The sequence below is a fragment of the Miscanthus floridulus genome, chromosome 18 (genome assembly GCF_019320115.1).
Source record: "Miscanthus floridulus cultivar M001 chromosome 18, ASM1932011v1, whole genome shotgun sequence".
NCBI classification, from domain to species: Eukaryota; Viridiplantae; Streptophyta; class Magnoliopsida; order Poales; family Poaceae; genus Miscanthus; species Miscanthus floridulus.
In genome coordinates, this window is record NC_089597.1 from 20440197 (window position 1) to 20465594 (window position 25398).

General features: G+C 44.7%; 4 protein-coding genes across 4 annotated transcripts; 2 read left to right on the plus strand and 2 right to left on the minus strand.

The window, feature by feature from the left end:
- Nucleotides 1-12410: 12410 nt before the first annotated feature.
- LOC136520707 (proteasome subunit beta type-6-like) lies at nucleotides 12411-15774 on the plus strand. Its single transcript, XM_066514347.1, has 8 exons — nucleotides 12411-12695; nucleotides 13435-13511; nucleotides 13825-13880; nucleotides 14036-14108; nucleotides 14242-14353; nucleotides 14600-14673; nucleotides 14823-14897; nucleotides 15496-15774. The coding sequence occupies exons 1-8, from the start codon at nucleotides 12557-12559 to the stop codon at nucleotides 15625-15627; spliced, it is 738 nt and encodes a 245-aa protein (XP_066370444.1). The 5' UTR covers nucleotides 12411-12556; the 3' UTR covers nucleotides 15628-15774.
- Nucleotides 15775-16538: 764 nt separating this feature from the next.
- On the minus strand, nucleotides 16539-18745 carry LOC136520164 (acid phosphatase 1-like). Its single transcript, XM_066513598.1, has 3 exons — nucleotides 17879-18745; nucleotides 17364-17573; nucleotides 16539-16836 (listed from the first exon to the last, which is right to left on the minus strand). The coding sequence occupies exons 1-3, from the start codon at nucleotides 18406-18408 to the stop codon at nucleotides 16659-16661; spliced, it is 918 nt and encodes a 305-aa protein (XP_066369695.1). The 5' UTR covers nucleotides 18409-18745; the 3' UTR covers nucleotides 16539-16658.
- A 188-nt stretch (nucleotides 18746-18933) lies between these two features.
- On the plus strand, nucleotides 18934-19967 carry LOC136520165 (agamous-like MADS-box protein AGL61). The gene has a single exon (XM_066513599.1). The coding sequence runs from the start codon at nucleotides 19177-19179 to the stop codon at nucleotides 19795-19797; it is 621 nt and encodes a 206-aa protein (XP_066369696.1). The 5' UTR covers nucleotides 18934-19176; the 3' UTR covers nucleotides 19798-19967.
- A 2390-nt stretch (nucleotides 19968-22357) lies between these two features.
- Nucleotides 22358-25017, minus strand: LOC136521952 (uncharacterized). The gene is made up of 2 exons (XM_066515742.1): nucleotides 24178-25017; nucleotides 22358-22832 (listed from the first exon to the last, which is right to left on the minus strand). The coding sequence occupies exons 1-2, from the start codon at nucleotides 25000-25002 to the stop codon at nucleotides 22572-22574; spliced, it is 1086 nt and encodes a 361-aa protein (XP_066371839.1). The 5' UTR covers nucleotides 25003-25017; the 3' UTR covers nucleotides 22358-22571.
- Nucleotides 25018-25398: the final 381 nt, after the last annotated feature.

The window sequence follows — 25398 nt, forward strand, 5'->3', positions numbered from 1 at the left end:
CCATCTCCGTGGGATCCTCCGACTTGAGCTCTGTCTCCACATCGCTCCTACTTTCGCCTGCTCGGACCCGCCAGGCAATCTCCATCTCCCTTCTGTGCTTCCTTTGAGCCTTCTCAGCTCTCTTCTTCTTCTTGACATCCGCCTCCTCCTTTAGGGCAGCTTGCCGAGCCACGCCCTCCGGCCCCTTCGGAAGATGCGGCTAGGACTTGTAACATTCAAGTCCCTATGAAATAGATGACTCAAAGTAATGAATACAGGAGAGCAGGATCAAAAGGGACACGAAATAAGGAGAGGAGAATGTACCAGGTTGGACAACTTCAAAGCGTGGAGAGGTCCGGGCTTCCCTTCGAGGGTCTCTTTGGCCCTCAGCTACAGCATCCGGTCGAGTCGGCTCCAGACTCCATCCTTCGCCAACTCCTTCAACGACGCACGGTAGGGGTTCGTTGGGCTGTTGTACATCCACATAGGCCGCGTCCTCTCTGCCAGTAGGGCGACCTAACGATAGAAGAAGGTGTGGAACACCCACAGCCTGTCAAGGCCCTGCTGTACCAGCTTCTAGAGCTCCACCCCAATTACCTCTAGCTTATTTTGCCAACTGGTGGGCCCCCATGACCAGCTATCCCACCTCTCCGGCCTCCTTCTAGTGAACGGCGAGAACGGCACCTCCATTGGGTTCCTAATGTAAAACCACTCCCCATGCCACCCCCGATTGGAGTCGTAGGGGGTGTACATGGGGTAGGAGCCCGACGCACTCAGCTTCTTCTGCGGCATGAAGCCTCCCACCAGCGCAATCCTAAGTGGCTTCCCCTCCAACAAGGCTTGCCTAGAGAAAATTCGTCGGAAGAAGTCCATGTGTGGCTCCATCCCGAGGAAGGCCTCACAGATGGTGACAAAGCCAGCGACGTGCAGCACCCCAGTCGGGTTAAGGTGTTGTAGCTTTAGGCCCCACTCATTAAGGAGCCCACACATGAACCAGTGCGCAGGGTATCCTAACCCACACTCATGGAAGGAAAGGAAGGAGACAACCTCACCGGCTTGAGGTCACGGGAAATTCTCCCCTGCAGGAGCCCTCTAGTGCACCACCTCCATCGGCGATAGCACTCCCTTCTTGGCGAAGGCGGCCAACACCGACTCACTCACGCAAGATGACCTCTAGCTTGACATTGCGCTCTCGATTCACGAATGGATCTGTGAGTTTCTCCTTCCCCTCGCTCTCCCTTTTTTTCCTAGGAACTGCCGTGGCACACGAATGCTCTTGGCGAAGAGGAAGAAGGAGGAGAGACAGCAGATGGGGAATAGGTAAAGGAATGGGACAGAAGCCCTCTCCCTTCCCCTATTTAAAGAGGAGGTCTAGTTGGGGAAAGGCGAAGGATTGGGGCAAAAAACCCTCTCCCTTCCCCCATTCAATGTGGATGGGATGAGACGGGACACATCCTGACTGATGGGATGCGCCCAGCTCGATGAGACGGTGCTTGGTTAGACGGGACGTGGCCTGGGTATGGCCCACCACTACCGCATGCCGGGCGTGGGAAACAAGGCGCAACTACGCGTAGGTGGCTCTCCGCCTTCCCAGGCAAGACTTGGAAGGGCCCAACAACGGGATCTTCGACCAGGAGAGACCAACGGGCTTCCTGAGTTGATCAGATGGCTCAGGCAAACATCGAGAGATAGGTAAGGAGTAGAGGGACGTCCCATGTGGGCCACGTTGACTCCATCATGAATGACAAGCGTGGATCCTGTTTGGACATATCTGGTAAAAACTCCATAGGCCTGTCACTCGGGTCGTCAAGGTAACTCTACCAATCCCTCCTACTTTATTTTTTTCGATACATGATCATTCATTCATCCACACTCATACATGCATTAATGCATTCATTCATACAGTCATTCATTAATCCCATACATCTGAAGCATCGCGTATGCAGTTAAATGCATCACAACGCTCCATGTCACGTCACGAAGCGGAAGTTGCCTCATTCGACATGAGCAACGACCGATCGGGGTTCGAAGGCTAGCCCACGAAGGGCTCGAGGCCACCTCACGTCAAACAGAGTCAGGGGAGAAAACGCAGACGAGCCCTTGCCCAGTCTGCTTCGAAGCAGACAAGGTCATCTCAACCTTCTCGTTTGATCCTAACCTTGAGCCATGCTCATAGAATCTCCATCGAGGGGAGGCTAGCGGGCCACCTGGGTCGGTCTTCCGAATGACCCGGGCATCTGCCTAGATGCAGGTTAAGGAGCAGTGGAATGTCACATGAGGGCTATGCTGACCCCGTCACGAATGACGGACCCGGATTCCACTCGAGCATACCTGTTAGTGAGCTCACCGAGCGCGTCACTCAAGCCATCAAGTCAAGCGATGTTAGCTCAGCCCCTTCGGTTATGAAAAATCACGGATGGGGTAATGCACGGAACCAAACCAACCCCTACCGAGCCCAACGGGGCTTAGGGGCTCAGGTCGCCCGACACTGACTCAAGAAATCAACCGACTGCGTAGGTAACGGGCGGGACAAACACGGGCGAACACCCCGAATGTCAGTCTGCGGTCCTAGGAAAAAGAGTACCAAGTTACTCTGCCTCTAACCGACTCACCAGTCGGACGTAGGCTCAGGGGCTACACCCATGGGTGCGCTCGCCCGCACCCGTCGTCAACACAAAAAACCCTAGACGATTCTATCCGAATCGCCCGGGGGCTCGGGGGCTACACCCGCGGGTGCGCTCGCGCATACCCACTATCAAAATAAAGAATTCCCCCGCTGCCAAGATGAACCCCCCAGATGATTCTACCCGAATCATCCGGAGGCCCGGGGGCTACACCCACAGGTGCGCTCGCGCGCATCCACTATCAAAACGAAGAATTCCCCCGCTACCAAGATGAACCCCCCTAGATGATTCTACACGAATTGTCCGAGGGCTCAGAGGCTACACCCGCGGGTGCGCTCACGCACAGCCACCATCAAAGATAAAAATCCCCCAGACGATTATAACCAATCGCCCAGGGGCTCGGGGGCGCCTGTCGGGTTCATAAACCCAGGGTCCCTCATGGACCTGCTTCTCAGCAAAAGATCGGCCCAGCAGACGACGTTGCGAATGACGCGCAACTCCTGGGCCGGCCCAAAAACCTAATGATAGGCCAGAAGAGCGATCCAGTCTCCCACCGGAAGGCCCAGCCAAGGAGGAACCGCGCTCGCTTCCTGAGTTAGTTGCCCCTACAAATATTTTTTTAATTTATTTTAATTACTAATTCTGTAATTCATTCATATATAAATAACATAATGTAAATTTATATATTAGTTTTTTTATTATTATATATATATAAATATATGTCTATATAAATAATATTTTCTTCTTTACAAAAATAATATTTTAAAATTTTAAAATTTGAATTTCAAAACAACTAATAGAATTTTATTACACTAAATGACCTCAAATGAAAATTTTGTAAACATCAAAGTTGTAGAACTCATCAAGATGTACAACTTATATTTTGGTCACCTTTTCATTTGACAAAATTTGAAAATTTTAAAATTTGAATTTCAATAAATGGCAACTTCAAACAAGATTTTGAAACCTTAAATGATTTCAAATAAGAAAGTCATGAACATAAAAGTTGTTGAACACATTACTATCTACAACTTTTATTTTGATAATCTTTTTATTTGACTAAATTTGAACTGTTCAAATTTTAAATTTTAATAAATGACAAATTCAAACAAGATTTTGAAATCTTAAATGATTTCAACTAGAAAAGTCATGAATATAAAAGTTGTCGAACTCATCACTATCTACAACTTTTATTTTGATCATTGCTTCATTTAACAAAGCGTTAGTAAACATTATTCACAAATCCACATATCACTCATAGTTTCATAAACTATACGAGAGATATGTTGATTTGTGAACAATATTTACTATTACTTTGTCAGATGAAGAAATGACCAAAATAAAAGTTTTAGATCTTGATGAGTTATACAACTTTGGTATTCATCACTTTTTCAGCTGAAATCATTTAGTGTTTCAAAATCTTGTTAGAATTTGTTATTTTTTTTTAATTTGAAAATGTGAATTGCTCACACTTTGTCAAACGAAAAGAATGATCAAATCAACACAGAACTTGATACGGCATGATTTTAGAAAATTTTAGGAAAAATCATCACATTTAGAGTTAGTATGAGGGAGAAAGACTAGTTACAAATTTTACCCAGAGATTAAAAAGAAAAATCACAACTGTTAATGATGAACAAGTGTGATTTCTCTTTTTAATCTGTGGCTGAAACTTATAACTAGTTTTTCTCCCTCATACTAACTCCAAATGTGATGTTTTTTTTTCTAAAATTCTAAAATCGTGCTCGATCATCTTAGTCTGGTCATCTCTCTTTGTCACTAATTTTGGATAATTTAAATTTTGAATTTTAGAAAATGACAACTTCAAACCTTATTTTCAACCACTAAATGATTTCAGCTGTAAAGGTCATGAATATAAAAGTTGTATAACTCGTCAAGATCTCCAACTTATATTTTGGTCATTTCTTCATTTCATAAAGTGTTAAGTGATTTCATAAAGTTTTAGTAGTAATAGGGTGGATGTTGAAATAGATTCATCTAGATGTTGAAAAGGGTAGTCTCACACACATGCATAAATATAGTCTCACACAATTACATAAATATATAGTCTCATACACATACATAAATATATAGCCTCACACGCATGCAGAAATGAAGTCTTACAAACACACACACACTTACACAAACACTCCACGTTCAACAACTAGCTAGCCCGCTGTAACGACTTTTCCCTTGACACCTTTTCGTTCCCATGGCAATATGTCTTTAGGCAGGTTCTTTTCCACAATACTGATCTTCTTAGAAAAGTCTGTGAATAGAAGCATCTTATTGTAGTTATTGTAAGCTTCAACATCGTCCATGTCATCAACTCCGATAATGTGCTGTTTCCCGGAGGCAACCACGTGCTTTGTCTTCTTCGGGGGGAGGTTACTTTGTGGGTCAAGCATATAGAAAACTTACGCGACACATGAAGCGAGCACCCAAGGGTCATCTTGGTAGCCTAGATTCTCGAGGTCTAGGACTCTCAATCCGATCTCGTTCAGTTGGTGTTGTTTGATCCAGCGGCATCGAAATAGTGCCACCGTTATATCCCTTACATAGTCAAGTCCTCATATCTCTTCAATGATGCCAAAGTATTGGATCTTTCGCCCAACTCCATCGAGAGCTTCTATTCGAATGACGTTGTTTTGGTTTACATATTTACTATCCTTTGCGTGGGTATAGTACGTATACCCATTGATGTCATAAACTTTCCAAGACGTCACTTGTCTCGATGGCCCCTCCACCAATCTACTGATGGTAATAGAGTCTATGGTTTCTCCAGGTGGTATGTTTTGGTCCTTCAACCATGTATTTAGTCGTTGCTTGTGCTGTTTCATGACCCAATCATCTAAACGACCATTTCTCTCCACCATAATGATAGCCAAGTGTTCATCAATGTATGGTTGCATCAGTTGTGTACTTTGCAAGACACTATAATGCGCCTGACTCACCTCTTTGTAATCATGGTCGATGAACACTTTTCTACCACTGGTGCCCTTCAAAGCTAGCCTACCCTTGTGATGAGAATTAGGTTTATCAATCCCTTTCTATACTTTTAGGTACTCTTGACAACACTTGATGACTTCTTCAGTATTGTAACCCTCTATCATGGAGCCCTCTAGGTATGCTCAATTATGCATGTATCGACTTAGAACCGACATGAACCGCTCATAGGACCACATTTCATGCAAGTAGCAAGGGCCCAACGTCTGTATCTGATGAACCATGTGAATCATGAGATGTGGCATTATATCAAAAAAAGCAGGAGGTACACATATCTCTAGTTGGTTTTGTGTCTCCACCACAAATTCATGTAGGTCACTCAGCTCTTGCTTGCCAATCGTCTTCTGTGAGATATTGGAAAAGAAGTAGCACATGTGGGTGATGGACATTTTCAAGAACTCTAGCTTTATAGCCCTGATTGCAATAGGTAGAAACACTGTCAGCATCATATGACAATCGTGGGCCTTGCAGTATGTTATTGACAAGTCCTTCATCGACACTAGCTTCTTCACATTCGCTGAAAACCCAGTCGGGACTTTGACCCCCCTCAGGAAAGTGCATATAGCTCTCTTCTCTTCTGGTGTTAGGTTGAAGCACGCCATGGGCAGAGTGTATTTTCCATTAGCCTCTGGTATCGGGTGAAGCTGTGGCATCACGTTTAGCTACACCATTTCTTTCCATGATTTCAGACCATCCTTTGACTTGCCTGTGTCCATCAAGATAGCAATGAGACTCTCAAAGACATTCTTCTACACGTGCATAGCATCAATACATGGGGGACCTCCAAGTCTAGCCAATAAGGCAGATACTGAAAGAAGATCGATTGTTTCTTGAAAGGTACGCCTTCGACAGGAGGTGTGCTTCTATCTCTGTTCGTCCCATCTGGATTCTTCTTTCCATAAATGACGCGTATGTTTTTCACCATTCTATACACGTGTTCTCCATTATGACGTCTCTCCGGAGGGGGTTCAATCTCTGGGGTGTTGTCATAAAATCTAAAGAACAATTTATTGTGGTACTTGTGACTTGTCTTTAAGAAGCGCTGATTCCTTAGGTAAACTATCTTCTTGGATGCATCTAGGAACACCCATGTAGTACCATCCAAGCAAACCAAGCATCCCATCTTCCCTTTGATCTGTCTAGACAAAGCAAACAGCGTGGGGTAATCATTGGTAGTAACAAATGTTATTGCTCTACATATGAAGTCCTTCTTTCGGAACGCATCGTACATCAGCTCCCCATGCCTCCATAGCCTCTCCATTTCTTACATCAAAGGCTCGAGGAACACGTCTATATCAATGCCTGGTTGTTTAGGGCTAGAAATAAGAATAGTGAGGAGAAGGTACTTTCTCTTCTGACACAACCATGTTGGGATGTTATACATGGTCAAGATCACTGGCCAAGTGTTATGGTCACTCATCCTCTCATTGAAGGGATTCATTCCATCGGTGCTCAAGCCAAACCGTACATTCCTTGGGTCATCGTTGAATTCTTTGTACTTCTCATCGATCCTTTGCCACTAACTACAATCAGCCGGGTGTGCAATCTTATCATCATCCACCTTGCTCTCATCATCCCACCATGTCATAAGTGCAACTTCTTTAGGGTTTAGGAAGATATGTCTCAAGCGATCGGTCACTGGCAGGTGCCACATTACCAAGGTAGGAATTCTTCTCTGCTTTGCATCGTTGCCTAATGGAGTGTCCTCTAGGGGCAGAGATTCTTGTACCACCTTTTTTGTATCCTTATTATTCCTCTTTTTCCCCATGGAGGCTTCGTCCCCACCATAAAGGTCATTGTCCTTGTACCGGCTGGTCCCACACCAGGCATATTTATCCAGTGACTTGAATGTTTTGCCACGAAAAAGGATATAGTAGTTGGGGAATACATGGATTTTTTTCAACCCCCATTGTCAATGGACTTATGACCTTCTTCACTTGGTATGTGTTGGTGTGAACTAAGTTTGGTTGTGGCAGCACCCATGACAGGAGATGCAATAGATCATTGAAACTATTGTCTGACCAGCCGTACTTAGCCTTCAGGATGAGTAGCTCAAGCACAAAATGTAGCAATGTCCAATGTGTTAGACGACCCTTTTCAACACCATACACAGTCTCCTTCGATGCTTTTATCACCATTTCCTAATTTTCTAGACCTTTCGGGCTCTTTAGTAAAATCGCTGGTCCAAGGGCTCGAATCATGTCCTCCAAATCATCTTCATCCCCGACACGTGCTCCACCATCATTATTGGCACCACCTTCGTCGTTACCATCCCAACCACCAGCATCACCACCTTGTTCATTGCCAAACTCGGGATCCATTCGTGCATCAAGCTCTGCTGAATATTGGGACAACGATTCTAGAGTTTCATCGTCGTATTCCTCCTCATCCTTGTCGTTAACAATAACTGTTTCACCATGATGAATCCACACTATGTAGTCCTCAACAAATCCTTGCATAATCAAATGTGATATGATGATAGTCACATCTATCCATACCATACGGTTCTTGCAATCTTTATAGGGACAAATAATTGTATCCTTATTCTCTGTCAACGTCATTACATGCTTCTCTGTGGCTTCAATAAATTTATCCACCTCTTCACAGAGACCTGCCTTGAACCTTAACGAACCATACATCCAAGAGTTCTTGTACTTCATCTTTTACAACAACAACAACACAAACATTAAAGGACTACTTATTCATATATATATATAAATGAATCAAATTAATAATTACTTGAGAATAATTGTATATACTTCTGATATATATGAATATAAATCAAATATAATTACATGAAGCATACAAACACACTATGGTAGAGAAAAATTAATTAATGGCCCATTTATCCATAAATAATTAAAATACATATGTTGATTACAATAAACAATTTCAAAGACAACAATTAACAACAATTATATTTTACCCAATATCTTTCATGCAAACCCTAGTCCAATTTCATCAAATATAAATTTACAAAAACAAAATTAATAAAAAAATCAAACCCTAGATCTAGATCTACATGCACATGAAACATCCATAAAACTAACTAATTGTTCACTAAAATCAAGAAACATGAACCAAATAAGGGTATGATCTTGTTCCCCTACCTAATTTACCCTAGTACATTCAAAACTTGGGTCTAATTTGCTTCATAAGTAGCTCAAGCACTATAGAAGAGAGAGAAAAGCAAAACTCTAATTACTCACTAACCAACCATTAAAATTTCAAAAAAAGGTGTGAAATAGCATTTTTTTACCTTCTACAACCTCTCCACCAAAGGATTTGAGACCAAAACCTTCCCCCTCGGTAGAGCAATTTTTGGGAGGTGCTCAAGGCCTCCTCACTTTTTTTCACGGGTTAGAGTGAGTGACCCGAAGAGGAAGAAGGGGCTGCAGTTTTTATACATGGGTCATCTGTAGGGGCGGCTGATGATTGAGCCGCCCCTACAAATCGTATGTATTTATACATGGGGCATTTGTAGGGGCGGCTCAATCACCAGCCGCCCCTACAAATATCAATACCGGGGGCGGCTGGTGAGTGAGCCGCCCCTACAAATTGACCCATTTGTAGGGGCGGCTCGTATCACCAGCTGCCCCTACTGTTCTATTTGTAGGGGCGGCTGGTCTCGTGGGTCCCGAGCACACCCATTGTAGAGGCGGCTCCATCACCAGCCGCCCCTACAAAAAAAAATTGTCCTGTTGCTACAAACGTTTTTTTGTAGTAGTGTGTGATAGACCTTGTTTTCTATTTCGATCTATATGGCTCTTGTTGTCCGAGAGAAATAGTCATAGGAATGTGAGTGCCATCAATCGCACCAGTACAGTTCTACATGTATTTGTATGCTTATTAATACTAAACCATAAATAAAATTAATTTTGCCTTGATATACCAATAAAAAATACATTACATGGAAGTATGGAGCAAATTTAATTAGGTTGCCTTAATATCCGATGCTGGAGCAGAGAAGGTAGCCGTATGTAGTTGCATGTGAGTTTTTTTAGATGGGTAGTTGCATGTGAGTTGTGTAAGTGCGTTGAGCACTGATCTGAAGTGGTGGCTAATTGTTTCTCCGCTACGTTGAAATTGATCTTGCAATGTTCGATTGCCTACATTTTTTTGATATGGCATAAAGGAATATGTCTAACTGTTCTTCCACAGATAGATACCTTGAATCAACAAGAATATTTTCACGCAATCTTTGAACAAGAGCTTGAAAAATCTCTCTTTCCATATGGAACCGCCTTCTGCATAGGGCCTCATCATGCCCTGTTAGAGTTTCATGAATAAATGTGGCTCCATTTTGTTTAGAATCGTGTATTGCTTTCTTTTCGGATGATTGGGATTAGGTTCCTTCTTCTAGTGTTGGGTGGATGAGGAAAATGAATTCATCCTCATTTTGTGGCCATAGTTTGGATCCATAGAAATAAAAGCACCTCCTATAACTACAGGGATGAGAGATGTGCAGCTATGCAAGTCTAAAGAAAGAACACGTATGTGTGTGTTTGTGTGTACTACTTGTCTTGCTAGTCTGGATGGGAGGTGCAACTCTCCATACAGCAGCATGCTTATATAGCGACGAGAAGCAAGCAACGGCTAGAATGCATGAATAGTTTAGACCAAGCAAACGCAATGGCTACTGGCTACAATGCACGGACAATGTCAGACCAGGAAAGAAAGCAACGACTACTAGTGTATACCAACGACTACTTTGTTCACTGAAAAATGTGAAGATTCAAATTTGTTTCATGCAATCCAAACGGTCCAAATTTTTCATTCCTATGGTTTGCAATTCTGTAGTTTTTCACTTTTTATTTTCCTCTATTCCTGCGTTTCCTACTATTCATCTGTTTTGCATTCCTTTGTTCCAGACAGACCCTCAGGATGTGCCTTTGGAACACAGGAAAAGCCGATTCCTTTCCTTTGGAATACTGTAGGTAGATGCTCATTTTACAGGAAACCAAACATCCACTCTGATCTCTGGTTATCCTTTCCTTCGCTGATGCCCAAGACAGTGTGTACTAAGGGTCTATTTGGATCCACTAATACTAAAAATTAGCTAGCTAATAGCTATAGCCGCTAATTTTAGTTATCTAATTTTTATCAGGATCAGGAGCTGTTTGGATCCACATGCTAATGCCTAATAGGTGGTTGGATAGTGAATTGAAGGTGAATATGAACTATTAACACCTATTAGCAACCTCAAATCTGCTAATTATTAGCAAATATGTTTGGATCCACTAGTACTAATTTTACCTGCTAATTTTTAGTGGTAATGGATCAAACAGGCTCTAAGAAGAGATGGAGCCATACATGTTAATAATTAAAAAATGGGGAGTCAGTACGGAGAGCCGAAAGCAGGAGTCGAGTAGAATAGTGGCCGAAAGCAGGAGTCGAGTAGAATAGTGCAAAGTGCATGACTTTTTACTGTATTGTGAGTAGATAAGGACCATGGTTAGAAAAAAAATTAATGAAAATGCTTTAAAATGTTACGTTTTATGTTGGTTTTCCATGTTATTTAGACAAATTTAAGTATGCATATTTACAGCCTCCTTTGAACGGAAAGTAAATAATACTTCACTTGTTGTATTTTAATTTCATGTGTTCCAAATAGCTGCTCCTTCAATTTTCTTCAGTTTTGCATCCTCATTCCTTTCATATTCATGCGTTTTCTATCATTATTCCTATGTTTCTCATTCCTACCGTTCCAACACACCCTAACTTTTACTCCGTCCACACAAACTTATACTTGTCAACTGTTATGCGCTTTTTTAACGTGTGCCCTAGAATGAATGTGCACACATAAATACTACATACTTGACATAAATGAATATTGTTCTTGATTTATTATGTCCCAATTTATCTCTAGATGTTTCTCATAATTTTTAAAAGCTTAAAGGTACTTTTCATTGTTTAAAATCCTTATCAGGTGTTTATAACTTATTTAAAATAATAATGATAAAGCACGCTGAAACCACTTCTAACCGGATGGGGTGTTAATTTAAATGATTTTAAAAGTTAATTAAGGGATGACGGTTTTAGAGTTCAAATAGGAAACCTTGAGAGCAAAAAAAAAAGCACCTTTTCATTTAGTTTCTCTCCTCTATAGGCCCTGTTTGTAAGCCAGAAGCCAGTGAGCTTATGGGCTTTGGCTTTTAGAAAGTTCAAAAGCTAAAGGAGACCGAGCCGTAGCTCCGATGATGCGCTCTCCCAATGAGGAGGCCACCGGTCACAAGTCCGAGCGCTGCTCGACTCGTGATTTCCTATCGGGGTTTTCCCTCATAATAATTTCCAGTTGCCTCGCACGGATAAGCCATCGATGTCATACATTTTAGACGTATTCTCTTATCCCTAGATATAGGTTGTAGGTCTTACATAGGGGTGTGAGTGGGTTAAGATGTGTGCGTGTAGCCATGTAGTGTGAGTTAGTGCGTGCGTTTAGATACTATCAGCATGTTTGTTTGTTGGTTTCAGCCAGAGCTTATCAGTCAGTCAACAGTGTTTTTCTCTCACAACAAACTAGCACCAGCCGGGCTTATTAGCCCAGAAACCAACCAGCGACCAGAGCCTATAACTTTTAATCAAAAACTTGAGGCAATAAATAAAAAGCTGAACTCCAAAAGCATAATCGAATGTTGAGGCAATACAGAAAAGCTGAAGTCCGAAAGCTTAAAAAAGCCCAAACAAATAAGCCCATAGACCGAGTAATACGTTGGCCCAAGCTTGAATGAACACTAACACATGTCCGGCCCAGCTGCCGCACAACACCGAACCTAACAAACACGTCCCCTTCTCTCCTCCTCAGTTTCTTTCTTGCGACGGAGGCCAAAGCCGAGGAAACAAAACGATACGCCGCTCCCCTGAATCGAGACCACCACCGCTCCGCTCCGCTCTGCCTCACCTCGCCGACTAGGGTTTTTGCCGCCGCGGATCTCGCCGTCCCCGCCATGGACGCCTCGCACACGGGCTCCTCCTCCGCCGCCGGCGAGGCCCCGACCACCGGGGAGCACCGGATGGGGACCACCATCGTCGGGGTCTGCTACGATGGTGGCGTCATCCTCGGCGCCGATTCCAGGACCAGCACTGGTAACGCCCTTTGGCTCCTATCGATCTGTGTATGCCGCAGGAGATCCTACCGCGGGTACGGGTAGATTTGGCGTGGGGATAGCGTTGCGGGCCTAGGTTTTCGCTTGGATCGTTCAGAATTGAGGCGTGGCTGGCGATGTCAGCGGCCGTGATGTGTGCTGCCTTTCTGCTTTGACTGTTAGGTTCATGATTAGTTTACACTGGCGAGATTGGACGAATTGGTCTAATTGTTTTGCTGCTAGTCGCTTAGTTGCGACTTGCGAGATTAGAGGAATTTGGGTACTAGCAGCAGCCTATGTTGAGGGGAAGTTGGCTCTCCTCTGCAGTCTGTTTAATTCTTCAGATCACTGATGGATAAGTTTCGGCCTTTATTTCTGAAGAAAAAGTTATAGGATAGTCCAACTCTGAGCTGTGCACTGTATTGCATATGATTAAACTAAAACTAACATCCACTGTTACAGTTATTTTTTTTTGGCCATGTTAACTGTGATCATAGTTCTTATGGAAATGTTAAATGTATGATGGCTCAGATGAGATTATGTGCTTGCTTTGGTTCAAGGATGCAATCCTTTTGATCAAAACATGCCTCCTTAAGTTCGTGAAGAGTCCTACTCGTACTAGTCCAGAAAAATGATTTTGCTCCTGTTTCCACCAAATAGATTTCATTATTAAGCAAATATATTCTTTATATTTTATTTGGCCAACTGCTAATATTTTTTTGTTGCCTGCTCTAACTCAGGAATGTATGTAGCCAACCGTGCTTCAGACAAGATTACTCAACTGACAGACAATGTGTATGTCTGTCGCTCTGGATCTGTAAGTGTCTTGTCTTCTAATGTTATTGTTGTATTAGGATGTTTGAGTAGAAACTTTCTTCTCATTTTGTCCCTTTGACAAGTTATTAATGGACACTACTTGATGGTAGACAGCTTTTATGTACTGTTGATCTGAACCATTCAAACAACATTAAGAGCTAGTAGCTATTCTCATTGCTATTTTTATACCGCCTTGTCTTGTTTTGTCTTAATAGAAAGTAATTCCTCCTTTGCATGGTGCCAGAGATGGCACATTCCTTTTTGCAAGTTTTTAGTTCACATGTAAAACTCTTGCTATTTTAATTTTATCACAGGCTGCTGATACACAAGTCATTTCGGACTATGTACGTTATTTCCTCCACCAACACACGTAAGTTTGTTCTTCATACACAACCTAACATTAATCACTCATTTGATAAATGAATATATTGAATGATACTTAACTTTGATAAATATGATGGTATACAATTACTTGAGATATTTGACATGCAAGGTAGCTGATGCTAAAGTTACCCTTCTGTGCAGAATCCAGCTTGGACAACCAGCTACTGTTAAAGTTGCAGCCAACTTGATTAGGTTGCTAGCTTATCAGAACAAGGTATGTTCCATAGCATTCCAGCACAGACTGTTAAAACATTCTTTTACTTTCCTCATTGATAAGCACCTGGTGTCGGAATTTGATGTTAAACTCTTGTTGAACTACAAAATGAATGTTTGTTATTAATATCCAGAACATGTTGCAAGCTGGCATGATTGTTGGAGGATGGGATAAGTATGAGGGAGGCCAAATTTTCTCGGTCCCTCTTGGTGGAACGATCTTGAAGCAACCATTTGCAATTGGAGGTATAATTTTGCCCATAAAGTTGTATTGTCCCCTTCTTTCAAGTCAGTATTTCAATGCTACTTCATTATTCTCTTTGCTGTGACATACCTTTTGTGCTATGGCTAGTGATCTAGTAATTAAATCACTTACTGTTTGAGTTGTACATGATCTCTGAGTGTTCATACTCTAAATCTTGTTATGAAAAAAACTTGCTTTGCTTGAGAAATATTGTTTCTGACACTTGTTATGTTATCTCTGAATTGCAGGTTCAGGTTCCAGTTACCTATATGCCCTTCTTGATCATGAATGGAAAGAGGGAATGAGCCAGGAAGAGGCAGAGGTATGTCGCCAAGTTCCTTCTTACTTAGATCCTGGAATTGAGATACTCTCTAGTGTAGTAGTATGACTGAAGGTTATTAATTGTGTAAAGCGAATAGAGTACAACTAGCCTCAATGTTCCTAATATGTTTCTATTGTTCATATATACAGAAATTTGTGGTGAAGCTAGTTTCCCTTGCTATGGCCCGTGATGGTGCTAGTGGAGGGGTTGTCCGTACAGTTACTGTAAGTTCTCTCTATTTTTGTGCAAATTTTCATGCTCAGTTCCCTCCAGAAACTGAAACGTAGCAATCACCTGAACTAGTTGGGTGTCATGGATTGTCTTATGTTGGTTTTGGCACTTATATCTAGCATGATGCTTTTGATAGCTTTTGGAGTGAAACTCAATCAGCTGTAACTGAAAATCGTAACTTTTGATCATTTAACTTCTTGTGTGGTGCTGTACATTCTTCTGTCAATTAATAAAATTGATTGTAGTTTAAAAAAATGATTGTACCAAAATGAATTAGAACAAAGGTACAAGATCAATTGGAATGCGCCTTATCTCAATGCTGCTGGACTCCATGCCGTTTACTCTTCTGTTACTTGATTCATTCACTTGCTTACCACATCCACTCAGTGAATTCTATCTATTTGCTCAGTTTTCATTTTCTTGAGGTTTACCTTGTAAAAAAATTATGTTCAGTCTGCAAGAATGCAGTGACCTGCAATCTGTGTTTGTGTTTTGCCTATACTTATTTCTTACTGCCATTTCCTATGCTTGTGTTCTCTTGGCTTAAACCTTTTTTTAGTTCAAAATAAACTCAATTTGGTTACACTGCAGATAAATGCCGATGGCGTGAAGAGGAACTTTTATCCTGGCGACAAGCTACCCCTGTGGCACGACGAGCTGGAGCCCCATAACTCTTTGCTTGATATTCTTGCTGCTGGGAACCCTGATCCCATGGTGCAGTGAATTTGCCCTCCACTTCCTTTGTGAACTTTTCACTGTATCTGACTTGTTCTTGATTTCAACCGAAGAATTGGAACAATTCCTGCTAAACTATGTCACACCAGAGTATTTACATATTGTTATCACACCTTAGTAAATTCCTGTTTAGCAGATTGATTGGCCTTTCGAGTTAATGGTTACTGCTTAGCGTGCTACTGCTGTGGTTGTATTTGGCGAGTATACGGTTTTGTCAGCGGCCTACTCATGATACATCAGTAATGCATGCATGCCTCGTAGCATCCATCTGATACAACACGTCGCTATGTCTTGCTACTCGTGGACGCGGTGCTTCCATTCTGACAGACGGTCGCTTGCTGATGCTCGTCAGCTTAATGTACTTTAGCCCTTGTTTAGTTCGCGAAAAGTTTTTCCAAAAAGTGCTACAGTACTCGTCACATCGAGTCTTGCGGTACGTGCATGGAGCATTAAATGTAGACGAAAATAAAAACTAATTGCACAGTTTGGTTGGAAATTGCGAGACGAACGTTTTGAGCCTAATTAGTTCATGATTGAACACTAATTGCTAAATAAAAACGAAAGTGCTACAGTAGCCAAATTTTTAACTTTTCGCGAACTAAACAAGGGCTTAGATTTCCACCAAATCATATAAAAAATTTCTAAGGCACCATGTAAATTGAAAATATACGTACTACAGTAAATTCGTTTAAGGAGAGTTGCATCAAGGACCATTAAACTCCCTTTCTGGCAGTAGCATGATTAGGCAGAAACTATGACCCTGTACTTTTCAACTTATAAGGCTATATCCCTGAAGCCACCAATTATTCATAGAAGTCTCTTCCCATGTCATCGTTACAGTTGAACTTACAGGTAATATATACTACACGAAGTTAGTAGTGAAGCATTTGTACAGTAAATTCCATTGCGAAATTATTTTCATTTTCCATCATCCGTCAGCACTATGTTCCAATTGGGCCTGGTAGAATGTGCATCCAATAAACACAGCACTTTTCACCCGCCCTGTTTTTCAGTTTCTGTCATGGGATATAGTACATTGGATTAGGGAGCTTGAAAGAACGAGCACTCATGGAAGATCCCAGCAGGTCGCTCCATTGGTCGCCGGAGTTGCCTAGGATCCTGTAACCCTCTTCTTCCGTTTCTTTCCTCTTTTCTGATTTGTAGACTGTCGCGGTTTTCTTGCGGTCACCTGCTGTCCTGTATATTGGGAAAGACACATCTCAGGGTTCCAGCATGAACAAACAATGAACGTTGAAGAATAGTTACTTAGGTCATACAAAGTGCGCAGCCGACAAATTTGACCGAGCTTAGAAGATGTCAGGTTCAGCATTGAACCAAAAGGATTCTGACTCTTAAGTCTTAACTAACTGTAGGTATTTCATGGCAGTAGATGTACTTCTGGACAGGGTCATCAACAGCATAGTGGTATCAAACATTTGGATCTGATGAAGCACCTAATCAGAATTGAGTGCAACAGAATAATAACAACTTAAACTGCCTACATGATTATGCTAGTGCATTCTAATGTGTCTCTGATCCACAGGGTATGGAGAACACTAGAGAGCAACTAAATTATTCACAAGATCCTTGTTTTTATCAAACCAATTATTGTGAATAACTAAAAGGCAATTTAACAAAGGAATAAAAAATATATAATAGCGCACGAGATTGAAGCACGTGCATGGAATGGTAGGAATCGGCTGAAGCTAATGTGCGAGGTATACCTGAGTATAAGCTTTTCCCAGTCATGGAACCCCTGCTTGTTGAGGTTCTCCACCGTGACGCCTCGGTGGCCCTCGCTTCTGCCCGTGAGCAGGAAGGTCTTGAACCCCAGCTCGCGAACCTCATTGTACAGCTTCAAGCTGGAGGGGATGGCAGCCGCCTCGCCCCTCTCCACCCACTCGTCAAATTTGTGGTGGTCGAACAACTCGGCCCTGCGGATTTTTGAAATTAATAATAAAATCGCAAGCACGCCATGTGAGACCACTCTGAAATTCCGATGGAGCAGCTGATGCCTACCACTAAATCGTTGCGGTTTCGTGCGAAAAGTTTTTTCTTTCCTTTTGGTACGACGTACCGAAAGGCGGAATTGAATGCGCCATGTGATCGATACCAAACAAACAAATTTCTGTGGAATTTCGTGAATAAATTTCTGCCTTTTTTTTGTGGACGTGGTCACATGGGGATGCGAGAGCGTGAGGTGGAGACGGACACGGACGGAGGAGAGGGGAGAGCTCACCCGTAGCCGTGCTCGGCGTAGTACGGGAGGTTGGAGAGCAGCGTCTCGTCCACGTCGAACACCCAGGCGTCGCGTCCGTCGTCGCCGAGCGGCAAGGCCGCGCGCGCGTAGGCGGCGGACTCCCGCGCCACGAGCTCGAGGTCGGAGCGGTAGGCGGCGCTGGTGACGTAGTCCCGCACGTGCTGCGCGCACTCCGGCGGCACCGCCTTCCACGGCGCGAGGTTGTTGGCCTCCGCCGCCAGCCGCCAGCTGGCGCAGCGCACGTCCGTCGGCACGTCGTCGACGTCGGCATCGGGGTCGGGCTCCTCCGCGGCCCGCGCTGACGGGAGCTCGATGACGAGCGGCCGCGGCAGGAGGTGCTGCTGCGCGTCCGCGTCCGGCTCCGCCGCCGCCGCCTCGGACACGCCCTGCGCTGGCGCCGCCGGCGTGAGGTCCGCTTCTGCCTCGGAAGCTCCGACGGCGAGAGACGTGGCGAGCAGGACGAAGAGGAGGAGCGTGGCGAGCAGGTGGGCGAGGCCGCCGCGCGCCATGTCCCGGCTTGCTGTCACCGCGCGGGGGCGGGTCGTCGTGGGGGCCCCCGGCGTCGGGGAGCAGGCGGGCAGGCGCGGGGGTGGGAAGACGTGCGGCAGGGGGCGACGCGGTCGGTAAATAGGCGGGGACGTGGGGCCCGGCCGGGTGATGACAGCGAAGGAAGCGCGAGACAGGGGAATGCGTGTGGCTCCCGGCGACTTCGGGAGGAGAGCGGGCAATGGCCGATGGAGACGGGTTAAATAGGGAGGAGGAGCAGAGCAGAGGACGGAGGAGCAGGAGGGACCGAGGGAGGCGTCCTCTTCTCTTTTCGTCGTGTTTGGGGAAAGCAAAGAGAGGAGGAAGGCCTGCCGCCATCGGGTCGGAGGAGAAGAGAAGGGGAGAGAACGGGTCGGATTCGAATATGAGGGAAGAGGATTCTTCGGGCCGGGGCAACAGGGAGGGGTTGGGCTGACGTGCCGGCCACGGATTGGTTGTGTGCGCTGGTCGGGCGGGGCACACAAGTCTGGGCGCCGTGTCTTGGTCCGCGTCGCTTGCGCGTGAAGCTGCTGCTAGCGGAGCCATAGAGATATCACATCTATCCTAAATTCTAAATCTACTCCGATCTTTATTACCGTAAAAGAGTAGGAGTAGAAATCAAAATACAACCAATAACTTTATCTTTAGACTATATAGGAAGGACAAAAGATCCATGAGCCAGGGTAATCCAACAATCATCCAATCTTACATCTCATCGTCAAAAGTAAGTTGAAGCAGCAACGTTTGCAACAATGGTGAAACCGGCTGGGAAGAAGGCGACGTCGAAGGGCAAGCAGCGCATCCAGATCGAATACATCGAGGAGAAGGAGAAACGGCAGGTGACCTTCTCGAAGCGCAAGGGCGGGCTGCTGAAGAAGGCGTCGGAGCTGCACCTGCTCTGCGGCGCGCACGTCGCCATCGTCGTCTTCTCCCAGAAACAGGACGCGAACCCGAACCCTGCTGCTGTCGCCGCCGCGGCGCGTCCGGGCGGCAGAGGCTCCTCCTCCACCAGGCGCGGCGGCGGCAACGTGTTCGCGATGGGCACCCCCTCCGTGGACCACGTGATGAGCCGCCTCGCCGCCGGCGACCCCTACCACCGCGCCGCGGTCGAGGAGGACGCCGTCGCCGGGCGCGAGGGGGCGGAGGCGACCGCGCGGCGGAGGGACGAGACCAAGGAGCTCGTGGACGCGGAGGAAGAGCGGATGAAGGCCGTCGCGGACAAGGTGCTGCGAGCCACGGCCGTGGGCCGGTTCTGGTGGGAGGCGGACGTGAAGGCGCTCGGCGAGGCGGAGCTGCCCGAGTTCGGCGGCGCCCTGAAGCGGCTCAGGGACAACGTGCTGCGACGCCACGCCGACAAATTGGTGCTTCAGTAGTGTCAGGGCAGACACGAAACTGATTCTTCTGATTATTACATGTACGCTTAGCGGCATCGTTACCAATGGTTAGCTCCTTCATTAGCTGATTGTTAGAATTTTTTTGGAACTTCTGATTGTTAGAACTTTGATGAAGATCAAATAAGACAGTAAAACCGGATATATTGCTAGTAAATTGTTTGGTCCGCCAAGACGATCGCGTCTGCATCCTGCGTCCCTAGCTGCTCTGCTCATCTGGTGACACCATGAGACCGACGCGCTGACGCGGTGGTCGGTGGACAACCAGCACGCCGTTGACGTGATTTGTGGTATTCCGCTGTTGTGGCGGTCTTGCGATTCGCCCCCGCAGGATAAAGGTCCTTCTCGACTGTATGTAAAAACGGTGACGTTGACGTTGATATTGACGTGTTGCGAGAGGAAAATATTATTATTTTATTAAGTAGGGTTTTTTTGGTTTCCGTGCGCGCGTGTGTGGTTAAAGGTGACCGCCTGTTCGGGCACCGACCAGCGTGGTAGGCCTGCTCGTGCTACACTCGAAATTCAACGAACATTACGACATGCACGATGACAGAGATGCTTATCATTCTTGGACAGTTCGGTCCATTTAGTTCCAAATTATGATCTGTTCTAATTTTTATAGCTATATAAGTTATATTTAAATATATAATAAAAATTATGTATATTTTAAAAAGTCCTAATAACTTAAAATATTTGAATGGCAGGAGTACTGTATGACATTACATGTGCACCACCTAAGGGCCTGTTTGGTAGAGCTCCATCTGATTCTGATTATTTATGGAAGCTGATTCTCTGAGAGAAGTGATTTTGTGGCTGAAAGTGATTCTCTTTGATTCTTTAACATAAATCACGATGGAGAATCACTTTATAGAATCAGGAGAAGCTACTTTTTTCAGCTCCCAGCCTCTTAGTTCGTTTCAGAGAATCACTTCACAGAATCAGCAGAGGATTACTTCTCTCTGAAAAACTGTTTGGCACAGCTCCTGCTATATTTAACAAAGAATCAGCTCTAGGAGCTCTGCCAAACAGGACCTAATAGTTGACATATATCTATCTATCTATCTATCTATCTATCTATCTATCCTGTATATTACAAAGTGAAAAAATTGATAAATATCTCTCATCTTATCTAAAAGGTCACTGTAATCTTTATATCTTATCCCCAGGGTGTGTTTCTATATCTATCTATTTATTCTATATTTAAAAAAGCAAAAGAATTGATAAATATCTCTCACCTAAAAAGTTATTGTTCACTTTAGGAGTGTTTGGATCCGGTGACTAAAATTTAGAATGTGTCACAGTGAGGGTGTCGCATGAGGTGTTTGGATACTAATAAAAAAACAAATTATAGAATTCGTCAGTACTCCACGAGACGAATTTATTAAGCCTAATTAACCTGTCATGAGCACATATTTACTGTATCACTACATTGTCAAATTATGGACTAATTAGGCTTAAAAGATTCGTCTCGCAAATTAGTCGCAAGCTGTGCAATTAGTTTCGTAATTAGTCTATATTTAATACTCTATGCATATATCTAAACATCTGATGGGACAGCGACTAAAGTTTAGAGGAGAAACTAAACACCTCCTTAGACTTGTTTGGTTGTTCATATTTGGCCATCCTGGTTGAATAGACACAGTGTTTGGTTGGCCGTAGCCGTATGAGTATGAGAAATACGTCGTACTGGATAAAGTATGTTTTACCAGTCTCAAATTTCCTTGTTAAGCTTTAATTAGCTCTTAAATGCACTAATATAACTTAATATACACTAATTATGTATTAATCATATTGTTAGCTGCTAACCAAGTTGCATCCAGCGAGCCAGGCCCGTGGAAAACGAAAATAAAACTTGTTTCCCTGGAACAGGCTGTGGGAGCTCTTTTTGCATCCCACGGATTGACCCTTTATCACGTTCGTTTCTCTTATAATCCATCGTTTTTAGCTTATTTTTCTAGCCGGAACAATATTTTTCTCTTACAACAAATCAGCCGGGATAATGTTTCGGCTTGTTTTTTCAGCGAAGCGAACGGGCCCTGAAAAATATATCCCCTGAGCCTGGTCCAGCCTTGTACAGACAAATAAACAGGCCCTTTATATCTTATCTGTAATCCGTGGGTCAGTTTTTAAACCCAACGCATGATAGTGATCCAGCCAACACATCATGCATCGGCTCAGACTGATGCAAGTTGATACGCACGGCCGCACGGGTCAGGAGTATCAATATGCCACAATTGTCGCATCGAACATCCTGTAATAAGGTCCCATTCAATACCATTCGAATCCATAGTTATAACAATTCAATCATGGTTCTCAAGAATTAAGAGAATTTGAAAAGTAATCTAATAATAGAATGGAAAACACTTTCTAGATATTAGTTTTAATTCATGAGATCCAAATATGCCATAAGAAAGAAGAATTCGGCAAAAGGAAAGGATAATCAATCAAATGCTTACTTAGTCACGTATCTCAGTATCTGGACTACGAACAACTACGCATAAGTTATTTCGATCAATAAGGAAATTAAAAGGGAAGACTGACCCGTAGATGCACGAAACAACTTGTCCGATTGCCAATAACACCATGGGATACAAGATGCAACGATTGCATATCAACAGTACTCTATCTCAGATGAAAAGATGGATTTTATATACAATAATACAATGCTAACTCTACAGGTTCTGAACATAACCATCACATAAGCAAATAAGCTGATTCATTGCTTCTCAGGTACCAAAACAGCAGCCTATTACTAACTAATCTTCTTCGAAATACTTTTCCTCTGCATCATAGTTGGCTTCTCTGGACCAATGATCATCAAGCATCTCATCATTATCGATCTGAGAATAGTCCATATGCTCAGTGTCTTCACCGGACAGGAACTTTTGTTGCATCACATATGTGAACTGCTCCAGCTGATCCTGCATTTCTTCAAAAGATAACGTCTGGTTGGAAGTCGTTGCAGCAGGGCCTCCCCCATCGTTGGACTCCATTGGTGCAGCCTCATTTGCAACCACCTGCCATTATGTAAAGCAAGAAACTCATCTCCTGCGAGGACAGTGCATCAAAAGGAAGGACGAATCACAGTGTGATGAATTTCAACAAAAAATTCTGAGGCACTCCTGACTCCCATGTAGGTGAAATAATAAATGGTGCAAGCGACACATTGTAGAGGCCCAACACTAAAATGGAGCCACATCAAATATGTGGTTTTAACTGTGAACTACATCGACCAAGTCTCTACATCACCAGAACAGTTTCTTAACGTGTACCATTTCATGTTACGTGAGCCTACATACTAGGCACTAAAACATGAAAGTGGATCTGAACCCGTGCCCTCAGGAAATTGTTTTAGATTAAACCATCTTATACATTTCCTTCAAGCCAGAGAGACAACACCATTGCACAAAATTATAGTTACCGCAGAGTTCAGGGAAAAAAGAATTGAGAGGTGGGCGTTTGGATCACAAAACGAGAGGCTAAAGAAAGAATGTGTGAATTATCTTCCAGCACAAAAATTGGATATGTAAGTTTCTTACAAACACTTTTTCCATGTAGAACAAGAGCAGAACAACTAGTAGTGTAGAAATTTCATATTTTTCATACCCAGGTTCAAAAAAAATACTGCTAGGTTATTCACTTCCTTCTCTAACACATGACAGACATCTAGTAGTATAACCAGCTCTCAGGTACATGCTGGCTTCTATTTCAAAAAAATCAGAGCAACCTGCCTCTATAAACAATACGTCACCATCATTCACTGGGACAATAAATCATTGTTACCACATACTCCCTTCATTCCAAATTGTAAGTCAGTTCAGGCTTTTCTAGATACATCACTTCTACTACATATCTATACATAACATATATGTAGGTGCGTAGCAAAATTCATGTACCTAGAAAAAGCCAAAACGACTTACAATTTGAAATGGAGGGAGTATAACTGACGGTGAAAAGTCAAAGCCATTGATCTAACCATAATAGTGAAATATTTAAAAAAAATCATCCATAACTTGCACCTCGGTGTGGTGCATAGGAGCATCGCTAGATTAGCTATTTTTTTTTCAAATCTGAGTACTCCACTAGTCCAAAATTGCAAACAAAAACTATTGTCTGAATCTACACATCATTATTGTGAAGTTAGACAAGATGGTTGGTTGATAGATTGTCTGTCTTCGAGATGAGCACTAGCTCCTCGAAGAAAATTAGCAGTAAACAGTTGTGCATCCTTTAATATTATTCTACTTCTAATTAATGTACACAAGCATGTGAGTCACTGAATCAACTACAAACAATTTATAGCACGAATACTGAAAGCAAAATAAAACCAGCAAATGTAGACAATAATCGTCAGAAACAAACCTCAGTCGCAATGGGCTTCTCGACCTCTTTCCCCTTTTCCTTCATCCCGTCTTCCTCGTCCTCTTCTTCCTCTTCCTCTTCCTCCTCTTCTTCCTGCTCCTCCATGGTCTCCTCAGCGCCACCACCCACCCACTCGCTGGGATCGACCCCTCTCCTAATCTGCTCCCCGCGGATCTTCTCCACGATGACCGCCTCCTCCGCGCGGCGCATGAGCGTCTCGGACCACCTCTCCCCGGGCCGCGCCATGGCCCTGCCGAGCGGGTCCTGGAACCTCCCGAGGTACTCGTGGTGCAGGTAGGGCTCCCGCTCCCGCATGGCGTCCTCGGAGAAGTACTCCCCCTCGCTGACGAGGCGGTCGAGGAACGCGCGGCGCCGGTTCCGTACCCGCGACGCGGGCGGGGGAGCCCCCGCGGCGGCGGCGCGCAGGCGGCGGAGGTGCCAGTCGACCTCGTAGTCCGGGCTGAGCGCGTCGAAGGCGGCGAGCTCGTCGGCGGACAGCGCCGCGCCGTACCGCTCCAGGAAGAGCGGCGCGTCGCGGCCGAGGAGGGAGCGGAGCTCCGCCCTGCGCCGCGGCGGGGAGGGAGGGGAAGGGGGAGGGGGTGCGGCCCCGGTGCCTGTGCCGGTGGGGGACGTGCCGAGGAAGGAGGACGGGAAGTAGAGGCCCTCGACGGCGGAGAGGCGGGTGGCGATGCGGTCCATCGCCGCGGGCTCCATGGCTGCTGCCGTACCGCGCTGCGTGGCGTCGCGTCCTACGGGCGGCGGGCTCAGGGTTTGGCTCGCCGGTGAGGCTGTGGGCGGGTACTGGATTGGGCCTGGGTATGGCATGGGCTTCGGGCTTCGGCTTCGATGGGTGGTGAACTGTGACCATAGGTAGGTTTGGTTACTCTGACGTGGGCCGATGGCCGAAATGAGATGGGTACCCTTCATTAGGCCTTTCTTATTTTGGCGAGGTAAAGTCCTTTTACCCCTTAAAAAAAATCATGTCGTAGGCGTGGCTAGCGTCCGGATGTTTGGACGGTAGCCCCCCTGTCCGGACACCCGTGCCACTGCCCTGTCTCGCGTCCTGCACCTGTCTGCCCACGTCTTGCTTGCTACGTCCGCCCTCAAGCACGTGGGGCCTACCCGCGCCAGTGGGGACCGCCTCCGTCTTCCCGCGCCTGACACCGAGGCGAGATAACAGAAAAGGCTAGGAGGGAGATGCAACATTCGATCGAGTTTTGG